The 20,774-nt window shown below is 34.8% G+C and overlaps 1 protein-coding gene across 1 annotated transcript in view; it reads left to right on the forward strand.

The window, feature by feature from the left end:
- LOC143228375 (cell adhesion molecule Dscam1-like) overlaps window positions 1-20,774 on the forward strand; it is a 74,797-nt gene that overhangs the window by 39,622 nt on the left and 14,401 nt on the right. The window contains exons 8-12 of the mRNA XM_076459641.1: window positions 11,631-11,776; window positions 12,539-12,673; window positions 13,451-13,609; window positions 16,262-16,332; window positions 16,678-16,918. Of these exons, the coding sequence (XP_076315756.1) occupies window positions 11,631-11,776; window positions 12,539-12,673; window positions 13,451-13,609; window positions 16,262-16,332; window positions 16,678-16,918 (752 nt within the window). The remainder of the gene's footprint in view (window positions 1-11,630; window positions 11,777-12,538; window positions 12,674-13,450; window positions 13,610-16,261; window positions 16,333-16,677; window positions 16,919-20,774) is intronic.

Genomic DNA, 20,774 nt, shown 5'->3' on the forward strand with positions numbered 1-20,774 from the left:
GATTTCTGTGCCTAAAACACTTAGGTTTTTAATAGTTTAGTTTATATGTTCAAATAATGGGGGGAAAATGTACTTTTAATCATGTTCTGAATTTCGTTACGTACAGATTTCTCTCTGTAGAAGTGTTTGCGACATTTACAATGTATTTTCTAAAACTAGAACCATGATAACTACAATTTGGTTTCTTTTTGGAAAAGTATAGATAGTTTCTTACCTTGTTATACGAGTAAAATGTAAACATTTTAGGAATTTATTTTGCCTCGCTAAGTTAAAACAATTATTTTTATGGCGTTATAAGCATAAGGAATGTTTTAAGGCATGGAGCGATAAATAGGTTTATTTTGGTTTAAGCAGAAATTTTTGGTTGGATAAGTACGATTTCATTAATTACTGTATATAATAAATAAAGGTTCGGAGAAGCCATTATCTAGTAAGAGAGGTTTAATTTGGTTGATTTCACGCATTAAAGAATTATTAGATATTACACTAATATTACGTAGTATAGTTTTAATAAAAACTCATGTTTTAGCAGGGGGACTGAGTTGAATCCCAACCAAGAATCAGATTTGTATGGTTTGGTTTCCGGAATAACGTGGTTAAAGATTATTGTTTTCAGAAGTAACAATAACTAGAAAATAAAGTTCTTTATTTATTTTTTCCGTAAATTTAATGCTTGAATGAATAAAACTGATGTGGTTAAAGAATAATCGTCTAAATTATTATCAATAATACTAAAACAGACATAATCAATATGACTAATTCATAGTGTTGGGACAAAATAAATATATTAAACATAATATTTTCAATAACTATCACAAATAAATTAGTAAGCACAGCAGAAAGTAGACTCCTCTCCACTAGCCCTTGAATACGTTCCAAGTTGAGATTGTTAAATTAATTTTAGCTAAATGAAACAATTTAAACAAAACAGAATTTGATAAGAGCTTGCAATACTGTATATCTGAAAGCAAGAATTCTAGTCAATCTGCGTAAGTTCCACAACAGTAACGCTGGTGTGTTAATTGGTCTGTTTGTTTAAAGTTAAGCACGAAGCTTCACAATGGGGTACCTGTGCTCTACCCACCACAGGTATCAAAACTCGGTTTCTAGCGTTGTAAGTCCGCCGGCATACCACTGTTCCACTGGAGTGGTGTTTTACTTGATAGTTGAACGAAAATTCTAGAAGTTGTGTTGACAGTTCTTACATTGTAGGGGGGATAGCTTCTATGGAGGTAGAAAATAGTTCTGTTGTTGATGTTACTGTCTTATTAATTCACCGTCTCTTACTTTTTCTAGCTACACCATATGTTACTTTGTTCTCCATTGTTTCATATCCTCCTAATGTTGATGAAGCTCTTTCATAGTTGCCATTTTTGCTCTTCTTGTACAGAATAGCTTGACGTCCTTCAGTTAAACTTGTGTCATATTTGATATAGGGATTCTCTTATTAAAATATAAGTTTTCTTGCTTAGCGATACCTGTGAGTTAGTTTTTTTTTAACATATTATGTTAGTGACATTGTCTATTTGTAGTTCGTTGACTTAAGTAATCCAGAGAAGTTTCCTTTATGGCTTCTAGCTCCATTCTTGTGCGACTTGTGGAAAGACTGTGTGCTCCACTAGCCTTAAACAGAATATTGTCATTCCAAAATACATCAAATGTTTAATCCGTTTTCTCACTACCAATGGTGTAGGAACCATGTATGGTTACGATATTAGGCAAATGTCTACCATGATCTTTAAAAACATGCTGGCAGATTTTTTCTGCTTCACCCTCTAACAAATCTCTACATTTTCTGTCTAGTCCACAGATTCTAACGGTGCAAGATGTTTATTTCACATGAAGTTGTCTGATATAATGTGGTGACCAATTATCTCACTGTTGGACTCATAACACCCATCGTTTAAGCAATTTTCTGCTTGATTATGTCTGCGGGATCATTGAGGAGCTGGAAAGTTCCAGTTGGAAATGGTAGTGGTTTAGTGATGGAATACATAAACTTTACACTGTATGACCTTATTACCTCTTTCAGCAGCATCACACTTACAAGCGAATTATTCCATAAGGAATGGTTAATGTATGTGTCGTGATCAATCTTAAACAGATGTTTTATGTCTTGAATTTAGGCCTAGGTTTCCCTGTTATACTCCTTCTCATACTGATCAGTCGAGATTTCCCACTGAATTCACGAACTCCATTGCTTCCTCTGACATCATTCTGGGCGCCGTTTTTTAAAGCATCGTTGATTGGAAGCAATACATTAAACATTCACTGTTCAGAACTCTCCTTTCTAGTCCAATCCACCCTAATGAAGTGACGAGGGGCTAGTAGCGTATTAACATGGAGTTGTACAAAGTTACGCAAAAACTTACAGAAAGGGCTATTTGTGATCTGTTCACCACGGGTGTAAAATTCCATTTTCTAGCAGTACAAGTCCACAGATATACCGCTTTGCCACTGGGGGTGACATATTCTGTTCTTAGTTCATACACAAAGTCTGCTCAAACATTTGCATTTCCTTCGATAGTTTTAATGCACAACTTGTAGTTCTGAAGGTAGAACGTTCACTTCATGATACCCGCAATGTCGATCTTGCACCTCTGAACGTAATGAACTTCTTTCTGGTTGGATAGTTCTGGAACTTCTATACGGTAAATGTGATAATCAGACACTCTCGTTCAATCATAGGATAGTTTTTCTCACTATCTAACAGCTTTATACTTGCATACGTTAACAGAAACATTCCGCTTTCATGTTATTGTAAAAGTACTGCCAATATCTGAAGCATCACACTTGACAAAGAATGGTTTGTTGAAGTTTAACATTCTAAGAACTGACGAGATTCCCAGCATGTTTTTAAATTTCTGGAATGCCACCTTGTGTGGTTGTTCCCACTTCATCTTTTTGGGCAATCCTTTCTTGGTCAGGTTAGCCAATGATGCAGTAATTTCAGCATAATTTAAGGTGAATTTCTTGTAATATCCTGTTAACCCCAGGAAATATCAGACTTGCTTCTTGGTCGTCAAAACTGGTGTATCTTATATGTGAACCATCTTTTCCTTTTCAATGGCTATTTGTTGGTACCCCACTTTATGTTCAATAAGTTAAAGCACAGAATATCCAATGTAGCACTTGGATGGCCTGATGATGAAGCATGCGGCCCTCTCGCCAGAACAGCTCTCTAAGACACTTCAGGTGGTCTTCCCATCTTTCAGTGTACGTTAGAATGTCATTCATGTACTGCTCAATGTTGGTGAGGTTGCACAGTATGCTCCTCATTGTGCAGTTGAATATTGCTGCTGAGGTAATTAATTTTAATGGCACCTGCTTAAATTAGTAACATCCACCTGGTGTCACAAATACTGTCTTCTCTTTAGATCACGACTCCATCGAGATTTGGCAATAGCCTTTACTTATTTTGATCTTTGAAAGAAACCTGGCTCCATCTAATTTTGTCCTGATGACCTTCAGATTGCCCATCAGTTCAGACTAAACCTTCGTCACAAGATTTAGCATAAACAATTTGATCCATCCCCCTTCTTCACGAATGCAATTGAACAGTATGCTGAATTTGTAGACTCAATGATACCATCTTCCAACCTTGCCTGAACTTCATGTTTTGTCAGATCTCTCATTGTGAAATGCATCTGACAGGGCTTCTCTTTGACTGGCTTCCTGGACGTGGTCTCAACTTTGTGTTGTACGCTTATTCCTTTCCTTATTGCCAGTCAATTATTCACTGAAAACTACGACTTTCTGCTTGACCTCGAAACGTCGATCCTTGCTGTTTTTAGTCAGATGAGACCTTCTGACTGCCTGGAGCTGTATATAAGCTCTTTCGAGCAACTTGACAGGTCTTTTCCAGTTGGTTTCTGAGATCTACACATACTGGTGTGTGTTTCTATGTCTGACTCTTCTTTTCCCGTCCATAACCGTTTTATTTGCATCAGACCTTCCACTGTTCTTCCATACAGTAACATGAAGGGTGAAAATCCTGTACTTGCTTATGGGACTTCTCGATAAGCAAAGAATGTGGCTGCAAACACCTTTCCCAATCATGTTGTTTCTCTTGACACATCTTTTTAATACGTTCTTCAAAACTGCATTGACCCTCTCACAAAGTCCAATACATTTAGGGTTGTATGGAATGGTAAAGAGATACCAAGTAATGATGAGTCTACACACTTCTTGCCTCACTTTTCAAGTAAACTGGGTTCCTCTGTCACTCAGAATTCCTCTCAAAAAACCTACTCTGCAAAATATCTCCAGGAGAACTTCTGATATTCTCAACGTCTATCTTCACCAGTGCTATTGTTTTTGGATAGTGTGTCACATAGTCAACTACTGTCAGTACATACTGATTGCTTTCGTCAGGTAGAGGTATTAGTGGTCTGATCAAGTTCAGAGCTCTTCTATGAGAAACATATCCCCTAATGGCGCTTTGGCTACCTTTCTTCCATGTATTGTTCTTTGGCAGATGCCACATGACCTGCATAATCCACTTACACCTCCAATTACTCTTGGCCAATGGAAGTTACTGGTCATTTTGTCTGTCATTTTATTTGTTCTTATATGTTATTAATTATTCCATTGATTTATGAGTCGACTTCATCACTTGAGACCAGTATTCTGTTGGTATTATGATTTGTTTAACTTACCAAGTAAGTTACCTTGATAAAGTGAGTATAGTACTCCCACTATTCTATAATTATCTTTCGCCTTTTTCATGTGCTCGACTTTCTCTCAGGTAGTATTTCAAAGTTTCTACAGTGAAGGGTATTTCTTCCGCGCTTCCTTCACTTTCTGCAAACCTACATTCGGGTTGTCGCCTTTTTACACTTACAGGAGCTTATGTCTTGTTTGCTCTTCTTTTCTTGAGATATTGTGGTTATAGTAAATATTTCATCAATCTTCTTTCTGTCAGATTTCTACAACCTTGTATGTTCCTATCACCAAGTAGTGTATTGGTTGCTTGATACATATGGCTTCAAGATCTCCTACGTAATATGAGTATCCACATTTATTTTTGCTAGGAAAACTTTCTCACTATCCCATCAATTAGCACACTCAAGCATATCTTACTTCTTGTTTGAGCATTGGATGCTAGACGTGTTTTCCAAGCTGTGCAACTGCACTCAGTATTTCGATGAGCCTCCACTTTCTTGTCCCCAACATAACCTTCACATATTACGATGTTTTAACACCTCTATAATTGTCACATACTCCATTTTAATCCATTTGCTAACTTGAGCCGACTATATTCGTGCACTGGTCAATCATACTTTCTTGTATCGAATCTGACGAGTAATCTTTATTCTTTTTCTCCTAGTAGCAGCATCTTTAGGCCCAGTCACGTTTTCTTGTTTCTTACCAGCACTATTTTTATAAGTAACTAAATAGCTTCAGCTGCTTTATGTTGAGGTTTCTGGTGTTGTTTTTACTGGTAATGGATTCACACTCTTTTATAATATATCCCATTTTATAACAAACATATAATCTCTTCTTCCTTCTAAATATTTACCTCTTGTCACCTCTGAATGACTCTTGCTACTGGTCAGCTTTCACTGAATTCGAATTGGATATTCTTGAACATGTTAGTTACGTTACCTCTTCGGACTTCCATAAGCTTCCCTGTTAGCTTGATCATCTTCTCTACGTCTTTTAGTGCTCTCTCCTTTAAGAACAGTGACATGTTGGTTGAAACATGATCACGAACAGTTCTCACACTAATAAGTCTGATAGTCTCTCAAAATTATTTTCGTACAGGTCTTGTTAGTCCATCTGGTGAAATATCACCACAAATATGCCACCACAAACTGAAAAACAGTTTCTCCAGTATTGGGTTTGACTCTGTTAAACTTCTCCAAAAACTTTCTTCAGTGAGCTCATACTATTTCAGTAAAACTACTTTAATTCGTCATAATCCATGGCATCTTCCGACGTCATGTCTCCAAGTTTAGCATCCATCCCATCTTTATGTTCATTAAATTTTGGGGGCTTGGATCAGCTGGCTCTGATTCCTTTGTTATTCTTGAGTCCTTCTTCCACCAGCCAAATGAGTTTTACCATTTTAGTTTGTGTTATTATTCTTCCTATTTCTAGTCTTTTTCTGTCGTTTGCTTATTTCTCTCTTTGTCCTCTCATTCTTTTTTTTAGTATTTCCTTTTGGGCCTGGCATGACCTAGTGCGTTAAGGCGTGCAGTTCGTAATCTGAGGGTCGCGGGTTCGCGCCCGAGTCGCGCCAAAATATGCTCGCCCTCCCAGCCGTGGGGGCGTTATAATGTGACGGTCAATCCCACTTTTCGTTGGTAAAAAAGTAGCCCAAGAGTTGGCGGTGGGTGGTGATGACTAGCTGCCTTCCATCTAGTCTTACACTGCTAAATTAGGGACGGCTAGCACAGATAGCCCTCGAGTAGCTTTGTACTAGCTTTGTGTAGTATTTCCTTTCATATTCTTCTCTCTCCTTTTCATTTTCTCATTTCTGTCTACGCTTTTCTCTCTCTAGATTTTGTTGTTGTTTAACAAATTTTCGTAGTCCATTGTCTTTTAACTTATAATGAGATCTTATTTATATCCATTTATCGAAATATGTTGGCATGGTTATACAGAATAATTGTAATCTTTACGGTATTTACGTTACTACTAAAGATGTACGCATATAGGTCGACTTGTTTCCGCTGTCGGTTACGTTTTCTTCTATCGCCATTTACCACTGTATATTCCTGAATGCGGCTCGGCAATTTTTAGATCTTAAGTTTTGTTTGCCAAATGTCAATTAAAGGCTTTTACTTATTTCTTAATACTATAAACATATAATGTGTTTTATTGCTGAGCTTAAGATTCTTGTACAATAGGTTTTTGTGTAGTGTAGGTGGTAAATTCGAAAAAAATAAACAATCACTTGTTTTTAAAATAATATTTATATTTGAAGCTAGTTAAATGTATGCATAACTATTTTTTACGTTAGAGATGATCATGCGCGTTATCATAAACACTGTATAGTTCTCTTAATTTTATCAAAAGTCCACTTAGGCCTATTCAATTGATTTACAATTTATTTTATTCGGTTTATTACTTAATCGTTTGCTCGCCTTATTCTAGGTATTAATAACTTTTACGCGACTTTCTGTGATCTCGACATCAATGAGTTACAAACATAAAGTTCGACTCTTACCAACTTTCCTAATAAACCTATTATAAAATTTACTTTGAAATAATTGTTTCTTACTCTCTTATGATCAAAACTAAATAATAATAAAATATTCACTTACACAATAAATTAATTGGTAATATCTATATTAAACAGTCTTTCATATTATGACAATCCCATATGCCATCCTCCTTGTTGCACACCAGCTGTGGTTTAACACTGGGACTGATCTCACCAGTAAGCTAGTCCCTGTATCAGATATGATCGCTTGTATATATATTAAAACTAAACTCATACTCAATCTAGTATTAGATCTATAACGTATCAAGTTGTATTTGTTACATTACTTTCAATTCAATTCCCACGAACTATAATTGTAATTAAAATGAAATATTAGATCTATAAATAACACACAGTAACATGATGCTTATGACTATGACTGAACAAGTAGTAACACTATACTTGAAATTAATTCACATCTTTTGTTAAACGTACCTAATGGTAAATCTACAATCTACTTAAACGAAGTATATGAATTTCTAAGTATTTGCTTTCCACATCTTTTTTTTCCTTTTCTTTTCAGCAGTGATCTCTGTTTATATTTATTTTGGAAATTATATAAACAAATATCTTTATATATATCATAATGTGATAAATTAGTACTTTTTAACAGAGCTAAAACTTTCATTCGCAGAATGTAGTAAACCATTGTAAGAGGTTTAATTCTTGTTTTCCTTTTCTCTTTCTTTCCCTCCTTCTTCCTCCCCTTTTTCTATTTATTTTCAGAATATGCGTAATTCACAACAGTCGCAATTAACTAGATACTATGATTCACTATCTTTCCTCATTCATTGTTGATTCTAGAAGTATAATATGCCAAGCCTTAGTTTAAATTTAAAGCCTACTTGATCATTTTGTGAAAATTACAATACGTGATATTTTGAGAGCTTATAAGTTGTACACAGCTACAAAAGAATTTCGGTCAGTTTTTTTTTTTTTTTATGTCTAATGTATTGAAGAGGAGATAATGTATTTTATATAGAGAATTTGGGTTTAACGAATGCTAGTGTTACTCACTCTACGATATTATACTCAAAAATAATGATGAAGCTATATGATTTTACTTATGTTAGTGACAGTAATAATCGCTAAGCCTAACCTAGTAATAACAGTTTAAGAAAAATTATATAATATAACCAAAATAACATAAGTTATTCATTACGTTCTAAAATTAAATTGATATTAAGTGAAACGATTATAACAAATTAATCAAAATATTAATCCGATTTTTGACAGCTCAAGAAAGTACTTTCCCACATTTAGTGTTTTACAGCTTTGTGCTTAACTTCATACAAACAGGTAGTGTTAGTTGCTAACATCGTGGCGTTTGTGTGCTTTCTAACAGCAAAGCCACATCAGGCTAACTGTTGAGACCACCGAAGGGAATCGCACCCCTGCTTTTAGCGTTGCAAATCCATAGACTGCACTAGCGGGGAGCAACATCGTGGCAATTATTAAAATCTTTACATAAAGCAAACTAACTTTTGAAATAACTAGGTATTTAAATCACATGTTGGCTTTAACCGAGCAAGCAACTTGCTTAAATTGAAAGTGAAGACATCAAAACTGGATATCACAGGTAATATAAGACAATGCGTTTTATGGATTTTGAGAATACCATAAAACGTAACGCGGGTATATGAGAATTCCAAGATTTGAAATAGGTGCACCTTGTACAAGATGTTCTTTTTTTATTTGTTCTAACAGCAGTTATTTGGGGAATTTTCTGTGCTTTGGGTAGGATTATACATAAAAGTTTGAAGTGGTTAGTTATTTAATAACTCAGACAATTGTTTTATGCTTTAATCAGATCGAATCATAACAAGCAACTATAGTTATGTAGAAAATATAAAAAAATATTTAAATTTTGCTTTAAATTTCCAAGGACTTACATATCGATTTTTATGACATCTAATTTAATTGATTTAAGTTTTATATTTTTGAGTATCTGAAACTTCGCTTTGAGCATTTGATAAATAAACAAGCAAGATTAATTTTTTTTAGGATTTTCATGGGAGTAAGTTACATATTCATTGGAATGAAAAACACCAACTGTGTCAGTACATGTAGTAAGAAAGGCGTAATTTAGATGCCTTTGGAATCACTGCTTGCATTTCATGTGGGTGAGCAGTAAATTTAGGGACTTGCAGCACCAAAATGACTGGTTCGATTTCCCCAATTGGAAAGAGTGCATATAGTCTATTATGTAGTTTTGCGCTAAAACAAACAAACAAACATTATGCTCACTACTAATATTTGTTACACTGAGCATTTGGCGAAAGTATTTTAGGTAATCTTTAGAATCTAAAGTAAGTATTTTTTTAGGAATGATAGCAAAATTGAAATCTCACTTAAAGATGTAAAGTTAAATATATGATGGGATAAACTGAGCACCGTATTAAAAGCATTTTTTTTGAGGGTATTACATGACTAAATCGCATGGGAATATAAAGCTTAAAATTAGGATTCCTCTCTGGCGTATACAATGTTTTTGGAGTATTGTTTACAACCACTTAATGATTTAGCGGTAAATATCCAGGCTTATAACGCTAAAATCAGGTTTCGATACCCGCTGTTAGCGGAGCACAGATAGCCATTGAATAATTTATGCTTTACAACAAAGCAATAACAAATATCTTTATTCAAAGTTTATGGCTCCATTTGTAAATTTATTATGAATTTCCAAGTGCATTAACGCGGTCCCCCCGCTAGTGCAGCGGTATGTCTCGGGATTTACAACCCTAAAATCAGGGGTTCAATTCCCCTCGGTGGGCTGAAAATTTGTCCTCCAAGTTGGGGTTGTGCTGTAGGCTAACAACCTACTCACTTAAAAACCAGCCTGTTCATGAAACCACAGCGTATGCGGCCCTATGTTCCTTACGGAATAGGGTGGCATTTGATTTTTTTATTAGCGCGTAACTTCCAAGCCTATTTTGTCGATACTTTCCAGGGTTCCATTAGTTATTTTACAATTAACTTTTTTTATGAAGAGTGTATGTGTAGCCATTGTGTCCCAGCCAATAAGTGGCCCTTTAAATAGAAAATAGAACACAATTTACCAGTGGGTCGTATGGGAGCCAACGTGTTAAAGAGAAGAGCTGATTCATAACTCAAATGCTTACTGTTCTTATTCGGGAAAACCCGAGTCATCTTCGAATAAAATGTCCCTTGCTTTTATATGGTGTTTTCCTATTTAAACTGTTTTACTATTTAAACAAGTGTATTACGGGAACTATGGTCATTTTGTTTCAAATACTTCTACTAATAACCTAACTGCAATTATTTTAATAAAACATTGCTTAATAAAATATTTTTCCGTGGATCATACCTAACTAGTTGTACAATACCTCACTATCCCAACAATTTGTTCATTATTGAACTGTAAGCTTAGTAAAAGATCAACCGCTGAAACCTTCACTAAAACTCTTTTAAGTGCTACAACAAACAGTCGAAATAGCAATGATTTTTTTTTATATAGAAAGAGTCATAAAATTAAAAGCCAAACTGCATTTATTTAGATAGAATAGTTCTATTATAGTCTGCCCATTATGATTTTAGTGATGGAGATGCAAGGGGCTGTGAAACCTTATAAGTGTATTGAGTATAATAAGCCTGAAGCAAAGACGTAATGTGAGGTCACCTGGCCTAGAGCCAAGGGCTTAAATTTTATAATGAAATTAAAAACATCGATTCAGTTTTAAGTTTAATTCGTTTTTGAAATAAGATATATTTCTTTTATATCACAAACGTTTTACATACGAAACAAACCTTATTAATCAACCGATACTCTAAATTAAAAAAATCAACAATTATTTTCCAGTTTTTGTCTATACATTTCATTTTATACTTTCTGTGCATAAAGAATCAACAATATTAGGTTATGCTTTTGTTGTGTGTGTAAGTAACAGAACATTAAAACCATCGTTGGAGGATACTGTTATAAAACACACTGGTTTTTTTACGTATTAGAAGTTGTTAATCTGACTTTTTACCAATAATTATACTATGAATACACTACGAATTCATACAATGAATTTGTTTAATTTTCGTTGGCTTATAAAGGAATTTGCCGACGTTTGACTGTCTCAGATGCACTTTTCTAGGGTGTGTTGTTTAAGCGTGATTTCGCAACATTTATTTGGGTTAGGTATGACGTCAGGTATGGTTACTTTTGTGGGTGGTAGTTCTTACTCGTCACTCTTTGACAAGTTATACGCTAGTAATGATATACATAATAGAAGATTCGTTAAGGCCAATCAACATTTGCAAAAGTATTGTATCTGGTAGACCAAAACTGTTGCTTTAAAATTATTGATTTTTAGATAATATTAAGTGTACATTTTAAAGAATAATCATGGTAATTTGCCTTTATTCTGCATACGGAGAGTCATCTTGTTCAAATATCGTATCTTTGCTGAAGGTTAAAAACATTAGAAAGCCAGAGTTCATCACATGAGTCGATGCTTATAATTAAACATGCAGTTCGGGAAGATTCGGGGGTTTATGTGTGCACTGCTACTAATGACTACGGAAAAGATGAAACGAGGTTGCAACTACTGATTCAAGGTAGGCCTAGTATAAGGGAAAACTTTCAAGGTTTTTAGTGAAAGTGTGTAACTAAGTTCTTCAGATCATCAGAATTTCTGTTGACTATGCTTCCAAAACATTTTGTTAGCCAGTAAACTCTTAAATATTCTTCTGTTAATAAATGCCGAATATTTTGAACAGTAAATGCTGTGACAGACAAACACAGAGCTGAATTGCTGTTCCCATACAATCATCCAAATTCAAATTACTATAGAGCTAACGGCTTAATTTTAACTTGTTTGTTAATACTAAACCTTTTTTAAAGTACTAGTTTCCGAAGCACCTTCGAGCTTTGTTGTTACTCTTATTATATTTTAATATTTACAAATTCTGTATTACTGCGTTTTAGTGCCTTTTTCCAATAAATGTATTAATAGCAAAATCTAACCAATTCACGAATCCTAATTTACAGAAGGCACCAAATACCGAACAACGAAATATGCTCATCCTGTTTTTTTATTAATTTCTGCTTCAGTAGTTTTCTAGAAAAGAACTGTTCATTCTTTAAAAGGTAAAGCTAGTAGTAATGTGGTGCCTTTGTTTTTATTTGTGATCACGCTCTGTTCATTGAGTCGATTGACTAGAAACTTTATTTTAATAATTTTGAAATTCTACTCGTCGTATCGTCATTGCGTATATTTCTATTAAGAAGGATAAAATTAATCTAGATCAAAAATTACTAGAGAAAAAAGCAGTTAACAATACATTCCTAGAATGACAGTCAATATAGTATTTTCCTAGAGGCCCCGGGTCCTCCACTCAATTTCACCGTGACCAACATTTCCGCAAGAACTTCCTCTTTGACGTGGACTGAACCGTTCAGTGGGAACAGTGCCATTATACGGTATCTAATCACATACTACAAAATTGATGACGGTAAGTTTTAACGAAGTTAGTTTTCATAAATTACTTTATAAAATAGTTACTTATGCTAATTTTGTTATTCCAGTGTACACTTTTATATAATCTAAATAATTAAAACATCCATCTGCTGTAGTTTGTATTTCAGGTCCTGGCATGGCCAGGTGGGTCAAGGTGTTCGATTCGTAATCTGAGGGTCGCGGGTTCGAATTCCGGTTGCACCAAACATGTTCGCCCTTTCAGCCGTGGGGACGTTATAATGTGACGCTCAATCCCACTATTCGTTGATAAAAGAGTAGCCCAGGAGTTGGCGGTGGGTGGTGATGACTAGCTGCCTTCCCTTTACTTACACTGCTAAATTAGGGACGGCTAGCGCAGATAACCCTTGAGTAGCTTTGCACGGAATTCAAAAAACAAACTGTATTTCAGCTTTTTATTGTCACGTGCACAAACGAAAAACTGAATGCGTGTCAAAACTTCTCTACAATAAATAAAATAGCAAGTATGTGCGTGTGTGTTTTTCTTATAGCAAAGCCACATCGGGCTATCTACTCAGCCCACCGAGGGGAATCGAACCGCTGATTTCAGCGTTGTAAATCCGGAGACATACCGCTGTACCAGTGGGGGCAAAATAGCAAGTAACTTTGTAACTTCCCGAGCTTTGAACTTAATATTCTGTTACAGCTAGCATTAAACGAAAAATTAAGATTAGTGGAATACTGAAAAAAGATATTTTATGTCTTTTTCATTTGAGTTTTTCTTAGTTATTAGTTTGACATGTTCTTGTATTAGGAGAAGAAAGCTCAAACGTTTCGGTAGACGGATCCATAACAACAACTATTATTAGTAAACTACGACCTGCTACCCTCTTCAGAGCAAGTATTAGAGCTCAAAACGGATTCGGATGGAGCAATTTCAGCAACTTTGTGGAGTTCACAACATCGGAAGAAGGTAACTTTGATGATACACTCTCATAAGGTGATATGAAACTTTCATTAGAATAAAATCCTTTAGTTTCAATCATGTATTTTTTCAAGAACACTTTGGTGGCTAATCCTTAAAAATGAGAAATTTTTGTTGTGATCCTAACGTTGTTTCCAAGGCTGATTTTTATGAAATATTTAGGTGAATCCATTTTTACTTGATTGTAGACACTACACAGTTATGTTATTTAACATTATACTAACGATGCAATTTAAAGTTGTAACGGATTATTTTAACCCTTACAGGTGTGTATTTAAAACATATGGTGAAAACAATATATTGTGTCTTGCAAAAATCTTCACGCACATCCACCCACCCACCATGTGGTGGCAATAACTTTTAGGTATTTTATTGTGAAAGATGTCTCAAATATCCAAAAATATTTATTGTACTAATCTCAGAATATTTATCATATTAATCTCAGAACAATTTTTAAAGATTACAAATAATGAAAGGTATATTGTTACCTACTTTAGTGATATAACACAGAAAACCTTAAACACATGTTCCAAAAGGCTTTACCTCCTCACCTTATACCATCGTTGATTAAATTTTGCATCAGTATTCTGATAAAGTAAATGCAAGTGGCTCTGCACAGCTATATCATGTACTAAAGTATATCATAGAGTCATGTGCAAAAAATAGGTTAGGTTATATAGAGCTATCAGTGTTGTTTTAACAGAGTATTTTGAAAGTTAAAGTTTGATTTACTGTTACGTATTAAGAATAATGAAAAAAGAACTCTCTACAAACCTAAGATTGTTCAGAAACATAATTCTTGAGAAGGCTATAAATCTCTTTCAGGGGTTTTCAATTTGCCATTAAGTACTGTAAAATACGTTATGAAAAATTAGTGTGTCACATAACCTCAACCTTGTCAAGATTAGGTGTCCCTTAAAACGTCCGAGCTCAAACAAGCAGAAAGATCATCAGAGAAGCGAATGTCAAGACAACAGTGACACTGAGGAAGATGCAGGCTTTAATACCAGCAAATGGAGTTACTGTTCACACCTTGACAATGTCGCGTACTTCACATCAAAGAGGCTTAGATGGATGACAATAAAGAAACCACTACTAATGAAGCTGCATCTTATATTGCAAACGGACTGTGTCTGTAAACATTTCAATAATCCTACAACAATAAGGAAGAAAGCTCTAGATCAGAAAAGATCAAAATAGGACTTTTTTGGGTTAAATGACAAACAATATGCATGGTGGAAATCCAACATTGCTCAAGGCGCGGCAAATACAGTCGAAACTGTCCAGCATGGTGGTGGGTTCATAATACTGTAGGGGCGTTTTTCTGCAGCTGGCACTGGAGAATTTATACACATTCAAGAGATCATGTGGAAGTAAACCTGGAGAAGTTAGATGAAAAAACTAAAACTCTGTCGAAGATTTACATTTCAACAGGATAATGATCCCAAACACAGACCAAAGGGAGACTCAAGAAAATGTTTCAAAGAAACTAAATTACAGTCATTGACTGGCTAAGTCAAAATACAGACCTAAATCCACTCGAAAATCTGTAGAGAGATTTAAATTGTTATGAATCGAATACATCCTAACTTACATGAACTGAAGTAAGCACGAGTGGTAAAAATTATCTCTAGCGTACTGTGTAAAGATTGTGAAGAGTTATCCAAAACGATTTGCGGTTGTCATTGGTATCAAAGGATCGAAACACTTGTTTATTTTCAAAAGCGGACTTTAATTTGTCTATAGTATGTATGATATTTATTGTTACTGATTCTCAAAGATGACGTTTCGTCTGTCAATGATACGTTTGATATTCGTTTTCGGTGATACGTAAAGACAATGTATCCTTTATCTATACTTTCGAAAACACCTTTGATATTAATTTTGGGCAATTATGGTGTATACAATTTTGCTTGTCGACAATACTTCAATATTCATTCTTGTTGATTCTCAAAAATGTCATTTGTTTATAATATATCTGATATTCATTCTGACTGATTCTCAAATAAAACGAACTGTTTGTCGGTAATACATCTGATATTTGTTCTGATTTATTCTTAAGGTTGACGTATCGCTCATTGATGACGTGTGATATTCGTACTGAGTGATTCATCAAGAATAACGTGAAGCGCACTAGTGATACAGCGGCAAGTTTCATAGCCAGAAACGTAAAAATTCGGGTTTAAATACTCTCGACAGGAAGAACACAAATAGCAAGATGTGTCGCTCTATGCTTAATAAGAAAGAAACAATAATTCATGTATAATGTGTTTAGTATGTTTTCGGATGGCGATTCTACATGTTTCGTTTGTCGATAGTACGTTTGGTGTTTGTTTCAGATGAATTAGAAAAATAATCTATCTTTTGTCGATATGCTTGATATATTTTTTTTCATTATAAGTAAAAAAGTTTATTCTCGACTTGCCACTTATTTGTAAATAAGATATAATGGCGAAGGTGTATGTGAAAGCGTTTGCATTTAAAAGTTTTTTGTGTGTGTGTGTTTAACCCTTTTTTAATAATTTCATTTTTTGTTACAGCTCGAAACGTGCTAAGTTTGATTTTATGGTTGGTTTTAAGATAGCCACTCAACTTCTCACTCAATTGAATATTATCTAAAAAGTAAATTATTTTATCTAGCACCAAGTGGACCACCAGAGGCCGTAAAAGGTGTAGCAACAGGTCCAAACTCTGTCAAGGTGTCGTGGAAGGTAAGCTTCATGATAATATAGAAGATATCTTAGGCCTTTAAAATATAAATATCTAAAAAAAAGCTTACATTCAAGAATACACCTGTTTAAATTGATGGGATATATATAGACGAAACGACCGAAAAGTTCAAGTGATTTCTACTTGGTTCTGTTTAATGTATATCCGACTCTTAAAACCAAGTGCTTGTTAAAATCAATAACTGTCGTTGAAAGTATTGTTTTCGTGCTAAAAGAACGTATTTCTCCTAAGTAATGGTCATGTTGTTGAATCATGCCTGAAATAGATATACATCATCCAATAAATCACACAAACATTGCTTTCATCATGTTGTTGTTTTTATTCAGCCACCAGAACAAAAGGATTGGAACGGGAAGATTCGAGGTTATTACGTGGGTTACCGATCAATAGGAGCTGACAACTTGTATCAATACAAGAAAATTGACATCACCTACCTAAATACGGAAGAGGAAACTCATCTCACCAACCTCAAGAGGTCGACTGTGTATCTTGTATCTGTTCAGGCGTTCAACACAGAGGGTGTCGGACCTCGTTCGGATGAAGTTGAGGTCAAAACTCTAGAAGATGGTAAGTTGCTAACAAATTTTGTCAGGTCAGTTTCCTAAATTTCCTGCTAGTGAGACGACAAAGCTGTGTTTTTGTTGAAGTTTGACAACTTGTATTTATTTCTTTTTTGTACTTTTTGTTTCAGACACTTATTTCACATCACTAAAGATGTACAATTGGTTATCTAATTCACATGTCTCTAGAGGCATATTTTGTTTTTATCTAAAGATATGTCTTTGATGTATTCAAACGTTTCTTCAGAGATAATTTCTGGAAATCTGGTCTGGGCACGGTATCTAGAAAGCTGCTTGTCTGTTCCAGTCGTGGTGTTTAAACATCAGACATGTAGTGTGTCAAAACATCTGTTAATATGTCTGGAGATTTATTTCAAGCGCACTTGGTAATCTACTTTGCTACGATGTTTGAAGTTCTTTCCACGATACCTTCTAGATACTGTATGTGGAGTTGTACTCTGGCATGCCATCTGGGTTTCTACTCTAGGCACAGCTTCTGGCACTAGTATTTGGAGCTCTAATAACACGTCTGAAGCTGTTGCCATGATGGCCGGAGAACTGTTTTAGTTACCTGCTTTAGGTGCATTAAAACATCTGCTTTGGGCACATTTCGTAATCTCTTTTTCTGAATCTCTCCTGTAGCCACTGTGTATAAACATCTGTTTTAATACTCCTACGAAAAGTGGGGCCTAATAGGCCCCAGAGCAACTTGGAAGGTTATTAATATTAGGCTAATAAATTTGTATTTAAATGAAATTTTCACAGCTTTGATTTCATTTCATTAAATGAAATGGCAATTTCATTTAAATACAAAATTATTAGCCTAATATTAATAACCTTTCAAGTTGCTCTGGGGCCTATTAGGCCCCACTTTTCGTAGAAGTGTTAAGTGCAATATCTTGGATCCTTCTTTAGAGGTGTTTAACAGACCTAGCTTTAAAGTGTCTAGAGATTACAACCTATCGGTATACATGCCTCGGGTAGCTTAGAGATTTCCCTTAAGCACAGCGTTTGAAGATTTACTTAAGATGTGTTTGGAGAACTACTATAAATGAAACTGATTTAGGTGTGACTGGATATGTACATTAGATGCTTCTCATGATGAACTTTTATGTCTGTACAGACAACAAGCACTTTAAATGTTTTTAGAGATCTCTTTAAAGCAAAGGGAGTGCCTGGAGATGTATTTGAGATTTGTTTGTTTGTTTTTGAATTTCGCACAAAGCTAGTCATCACCATCCACCGCCGACTCTTGGGCTACTCTTTTACCAACGAATAGTGGGATTGACCGTAACTATATAACGCCCTCACGGCTGAAAGGGCGAGCATGTTTGGCGCAATGGGGATGCGAACCCGCGACCCTCAGATTACGAGTCGCATGCCTTAACACGCTTGGCCATGCCGGGCCGACGTATTTTAGATACTTCTTTCAGTTGTGTTTGAAACTTCAAGACTTGGAAGGTACGTTATCTAGGAGGCATGTCAGAGATGTAACTGGACTTCAAAGGCTTGCCTTGAGTTCAGAAACTTATTTTAAACGTTTTAGGAGTTTCAGTGCTCTGGTTTCACTCACGGATGGGGTGACGGAATAAGAAAAGGGCAACGTTTATTAGTAAATATGTATTTGTTCTTTAAAATTTCATACTTTCACCTACGGGTTGGGTTTCTGTTTTTTAATAATTGGATGTTCCATTTGAAATAACATACTTTTCATGAAGAGATGAAATTTCTAAGAATTATATGTTTAATTTCCAATACCCTGGTTTCATTCAAGAGGTAACGTTTGTTAAGAAATATGTTTATATTTTAAATCTGTAATCTTAATTATCAGGGGAAATTTCATTTTTTTTTAAGAACACAAATGTTTCTGTTTAAATGCAAATACGAAATACAGTTTCAAAATTAAACCTCGGTTATTGATGTATTTCTTACAGTTTTGATTATTTCAAAAACTTTCCGTATTAATCTTAATAAATTCTCACTCGTTCGCTAAATTTTGCTTAATTTGTGTTTGGCATCACTTTTTGTTAGTGTTCTCAACGATAAACTACATAATGGGCGCATCCAAGCAATTCTTTGTTTAATAATAGTTTCAGTCTTTAAGTTTATCTCCACCTTAATATCGTAAACAGTGGTACCGTATAATAGATCTTGATTCTTCAATGATTTTACCACTGCAAAAGAAGGTATCGTAACTATAATTTGTGATCACCAGTGACACGTGACGAATCTGTGGAGGAATTGTTCTATGTAAATTTATCTGATAATTGGTGAAGAAAGGGCGTGTTAAATGTAACTTGTAATGAAAAGAGGAAAAAAAAAATTTCATTTATTGATCGACTGACCTTCGAGTAAAGAGGAAACATGTTACTTTGTCTTTGGTCTATTTTATCTATAATACGTATCGTCACCTTGTGAGCCATTTGAAGAAAGGTCACACTTTAATTTCTGTTCTTCTAAATAAGAAGAGAAAAGGGAGTCTTGGCCATTTTGTTGAATAAATGTACAATTCAGCTTCCAGAGATAGTTTTAATGGCTGAACACAATGAACAAGGTTTTCTAGGAGCAAACAGTTTGACATAAAGTGGACTTAAGTAACCATTATTGTCTGTTTGAAAGCCCAAGCTTCACATAAACTCTGGTTACAGGTGACAGTAGTGGGTAAAGGTTCTTGGATAACGACTTATCAACGTACCATGCTATAACGAATGTAATTTTCTTATATTATACTTACACTAGAGGTTTACACCGCATGGTCTGTCCAAAAACCTGCTTTTAAAGACAATGATAATAAAACCAGATAGTTTAATTATAAGTTGTTTGTAGCTGCTCTTTTTATTGCATATTCATCTAGTATTCAAACTATCGTAAGACTAGAATTAAACCACCTTACATACATATGTTGATTTAAAGCAAGCCTTAGGAAAACAAGAGACGGTAATATACTGATATATAGCAAGCCTCACGAAATCACGGAGAGTAGTATAACAATTCTCACTTAAACAAGGACAGGAATGTGTTCATATGAGAGCAGACTTCATTTAAACAAGGACAGTAATATACCGACGTAGAAAAAGTTTGACTAAGAGACGGAGATCCAATTTGTAGATAGAGGAAAAATTCTGAACAAACTGTTCTTTCTAAATAAACTCTTTTCTTCTGCTACAGTTGTCAAGTTAGTGTAGATTCAATGAGTATTAGATTTACACAAAAGAATGAACTGTAAGTAATTTTTAACTCGGTGTTGTGTGAATTAGTAGAACGTCCAGCAGTGGAAATGTATATAAACAAATACCCCTCCCCCACAAAGTATATAAACAAATACCCCTCCCCCACAAAGTATATAAACAAATACCCCTCCCCCACAAAAAGTGTCAAGTTTTAAGAAACGAAATATGGTGTTTAATAACGGAAAGAGAAATATTTAAATGTGTAATCAAACTAAACAAATAAAATAAATATCAACTTTTTTTTATGAGAGAATTGAACAATTACAATGAATCAGAATGCATCTTCTTTACGAAGTATGTTTTTGTAAAGGAATTTATCTATTACCATTGAATCAGTACTCGTTACTATATTTTAACGGATTGTTTGAGATTATCAATTCATAGAGTATGCAGAGAATATTTACAAGATCTGGAAGTTTGTTTCCATTCATCACAAAGCTGCACCATGGAATATCTGCCAAAATGAATCGTGAATACAAATCCTATAAGTCGTCAAACTTACCGATGACCCACACCAGGAAGGAAGGGGAGGACATGTATTTAAAAATTTTAAAACTGGTGATGAAATGAATTGACAGAGTCTAGAGTAAGAGCGTTCATTTTTGTAATCATTAAGATAACCAGTCGAAATGA

This window comes from Tachypleus tridentatus, chromosome 10 (genome assembly GCF_004210375.1).
Source record: "Tachypleus tridentatus isolate NWPU-2018 chromosome 10, ASM421037v1, whole genome shotgun sequence".
Classification (NCBI taxonomy): Eukaryota; Metazoa; Arthropoda; class Merostomata; order Xiphosura; family Limulidae; genus Tachypleus; species Tachypleus tridentatus.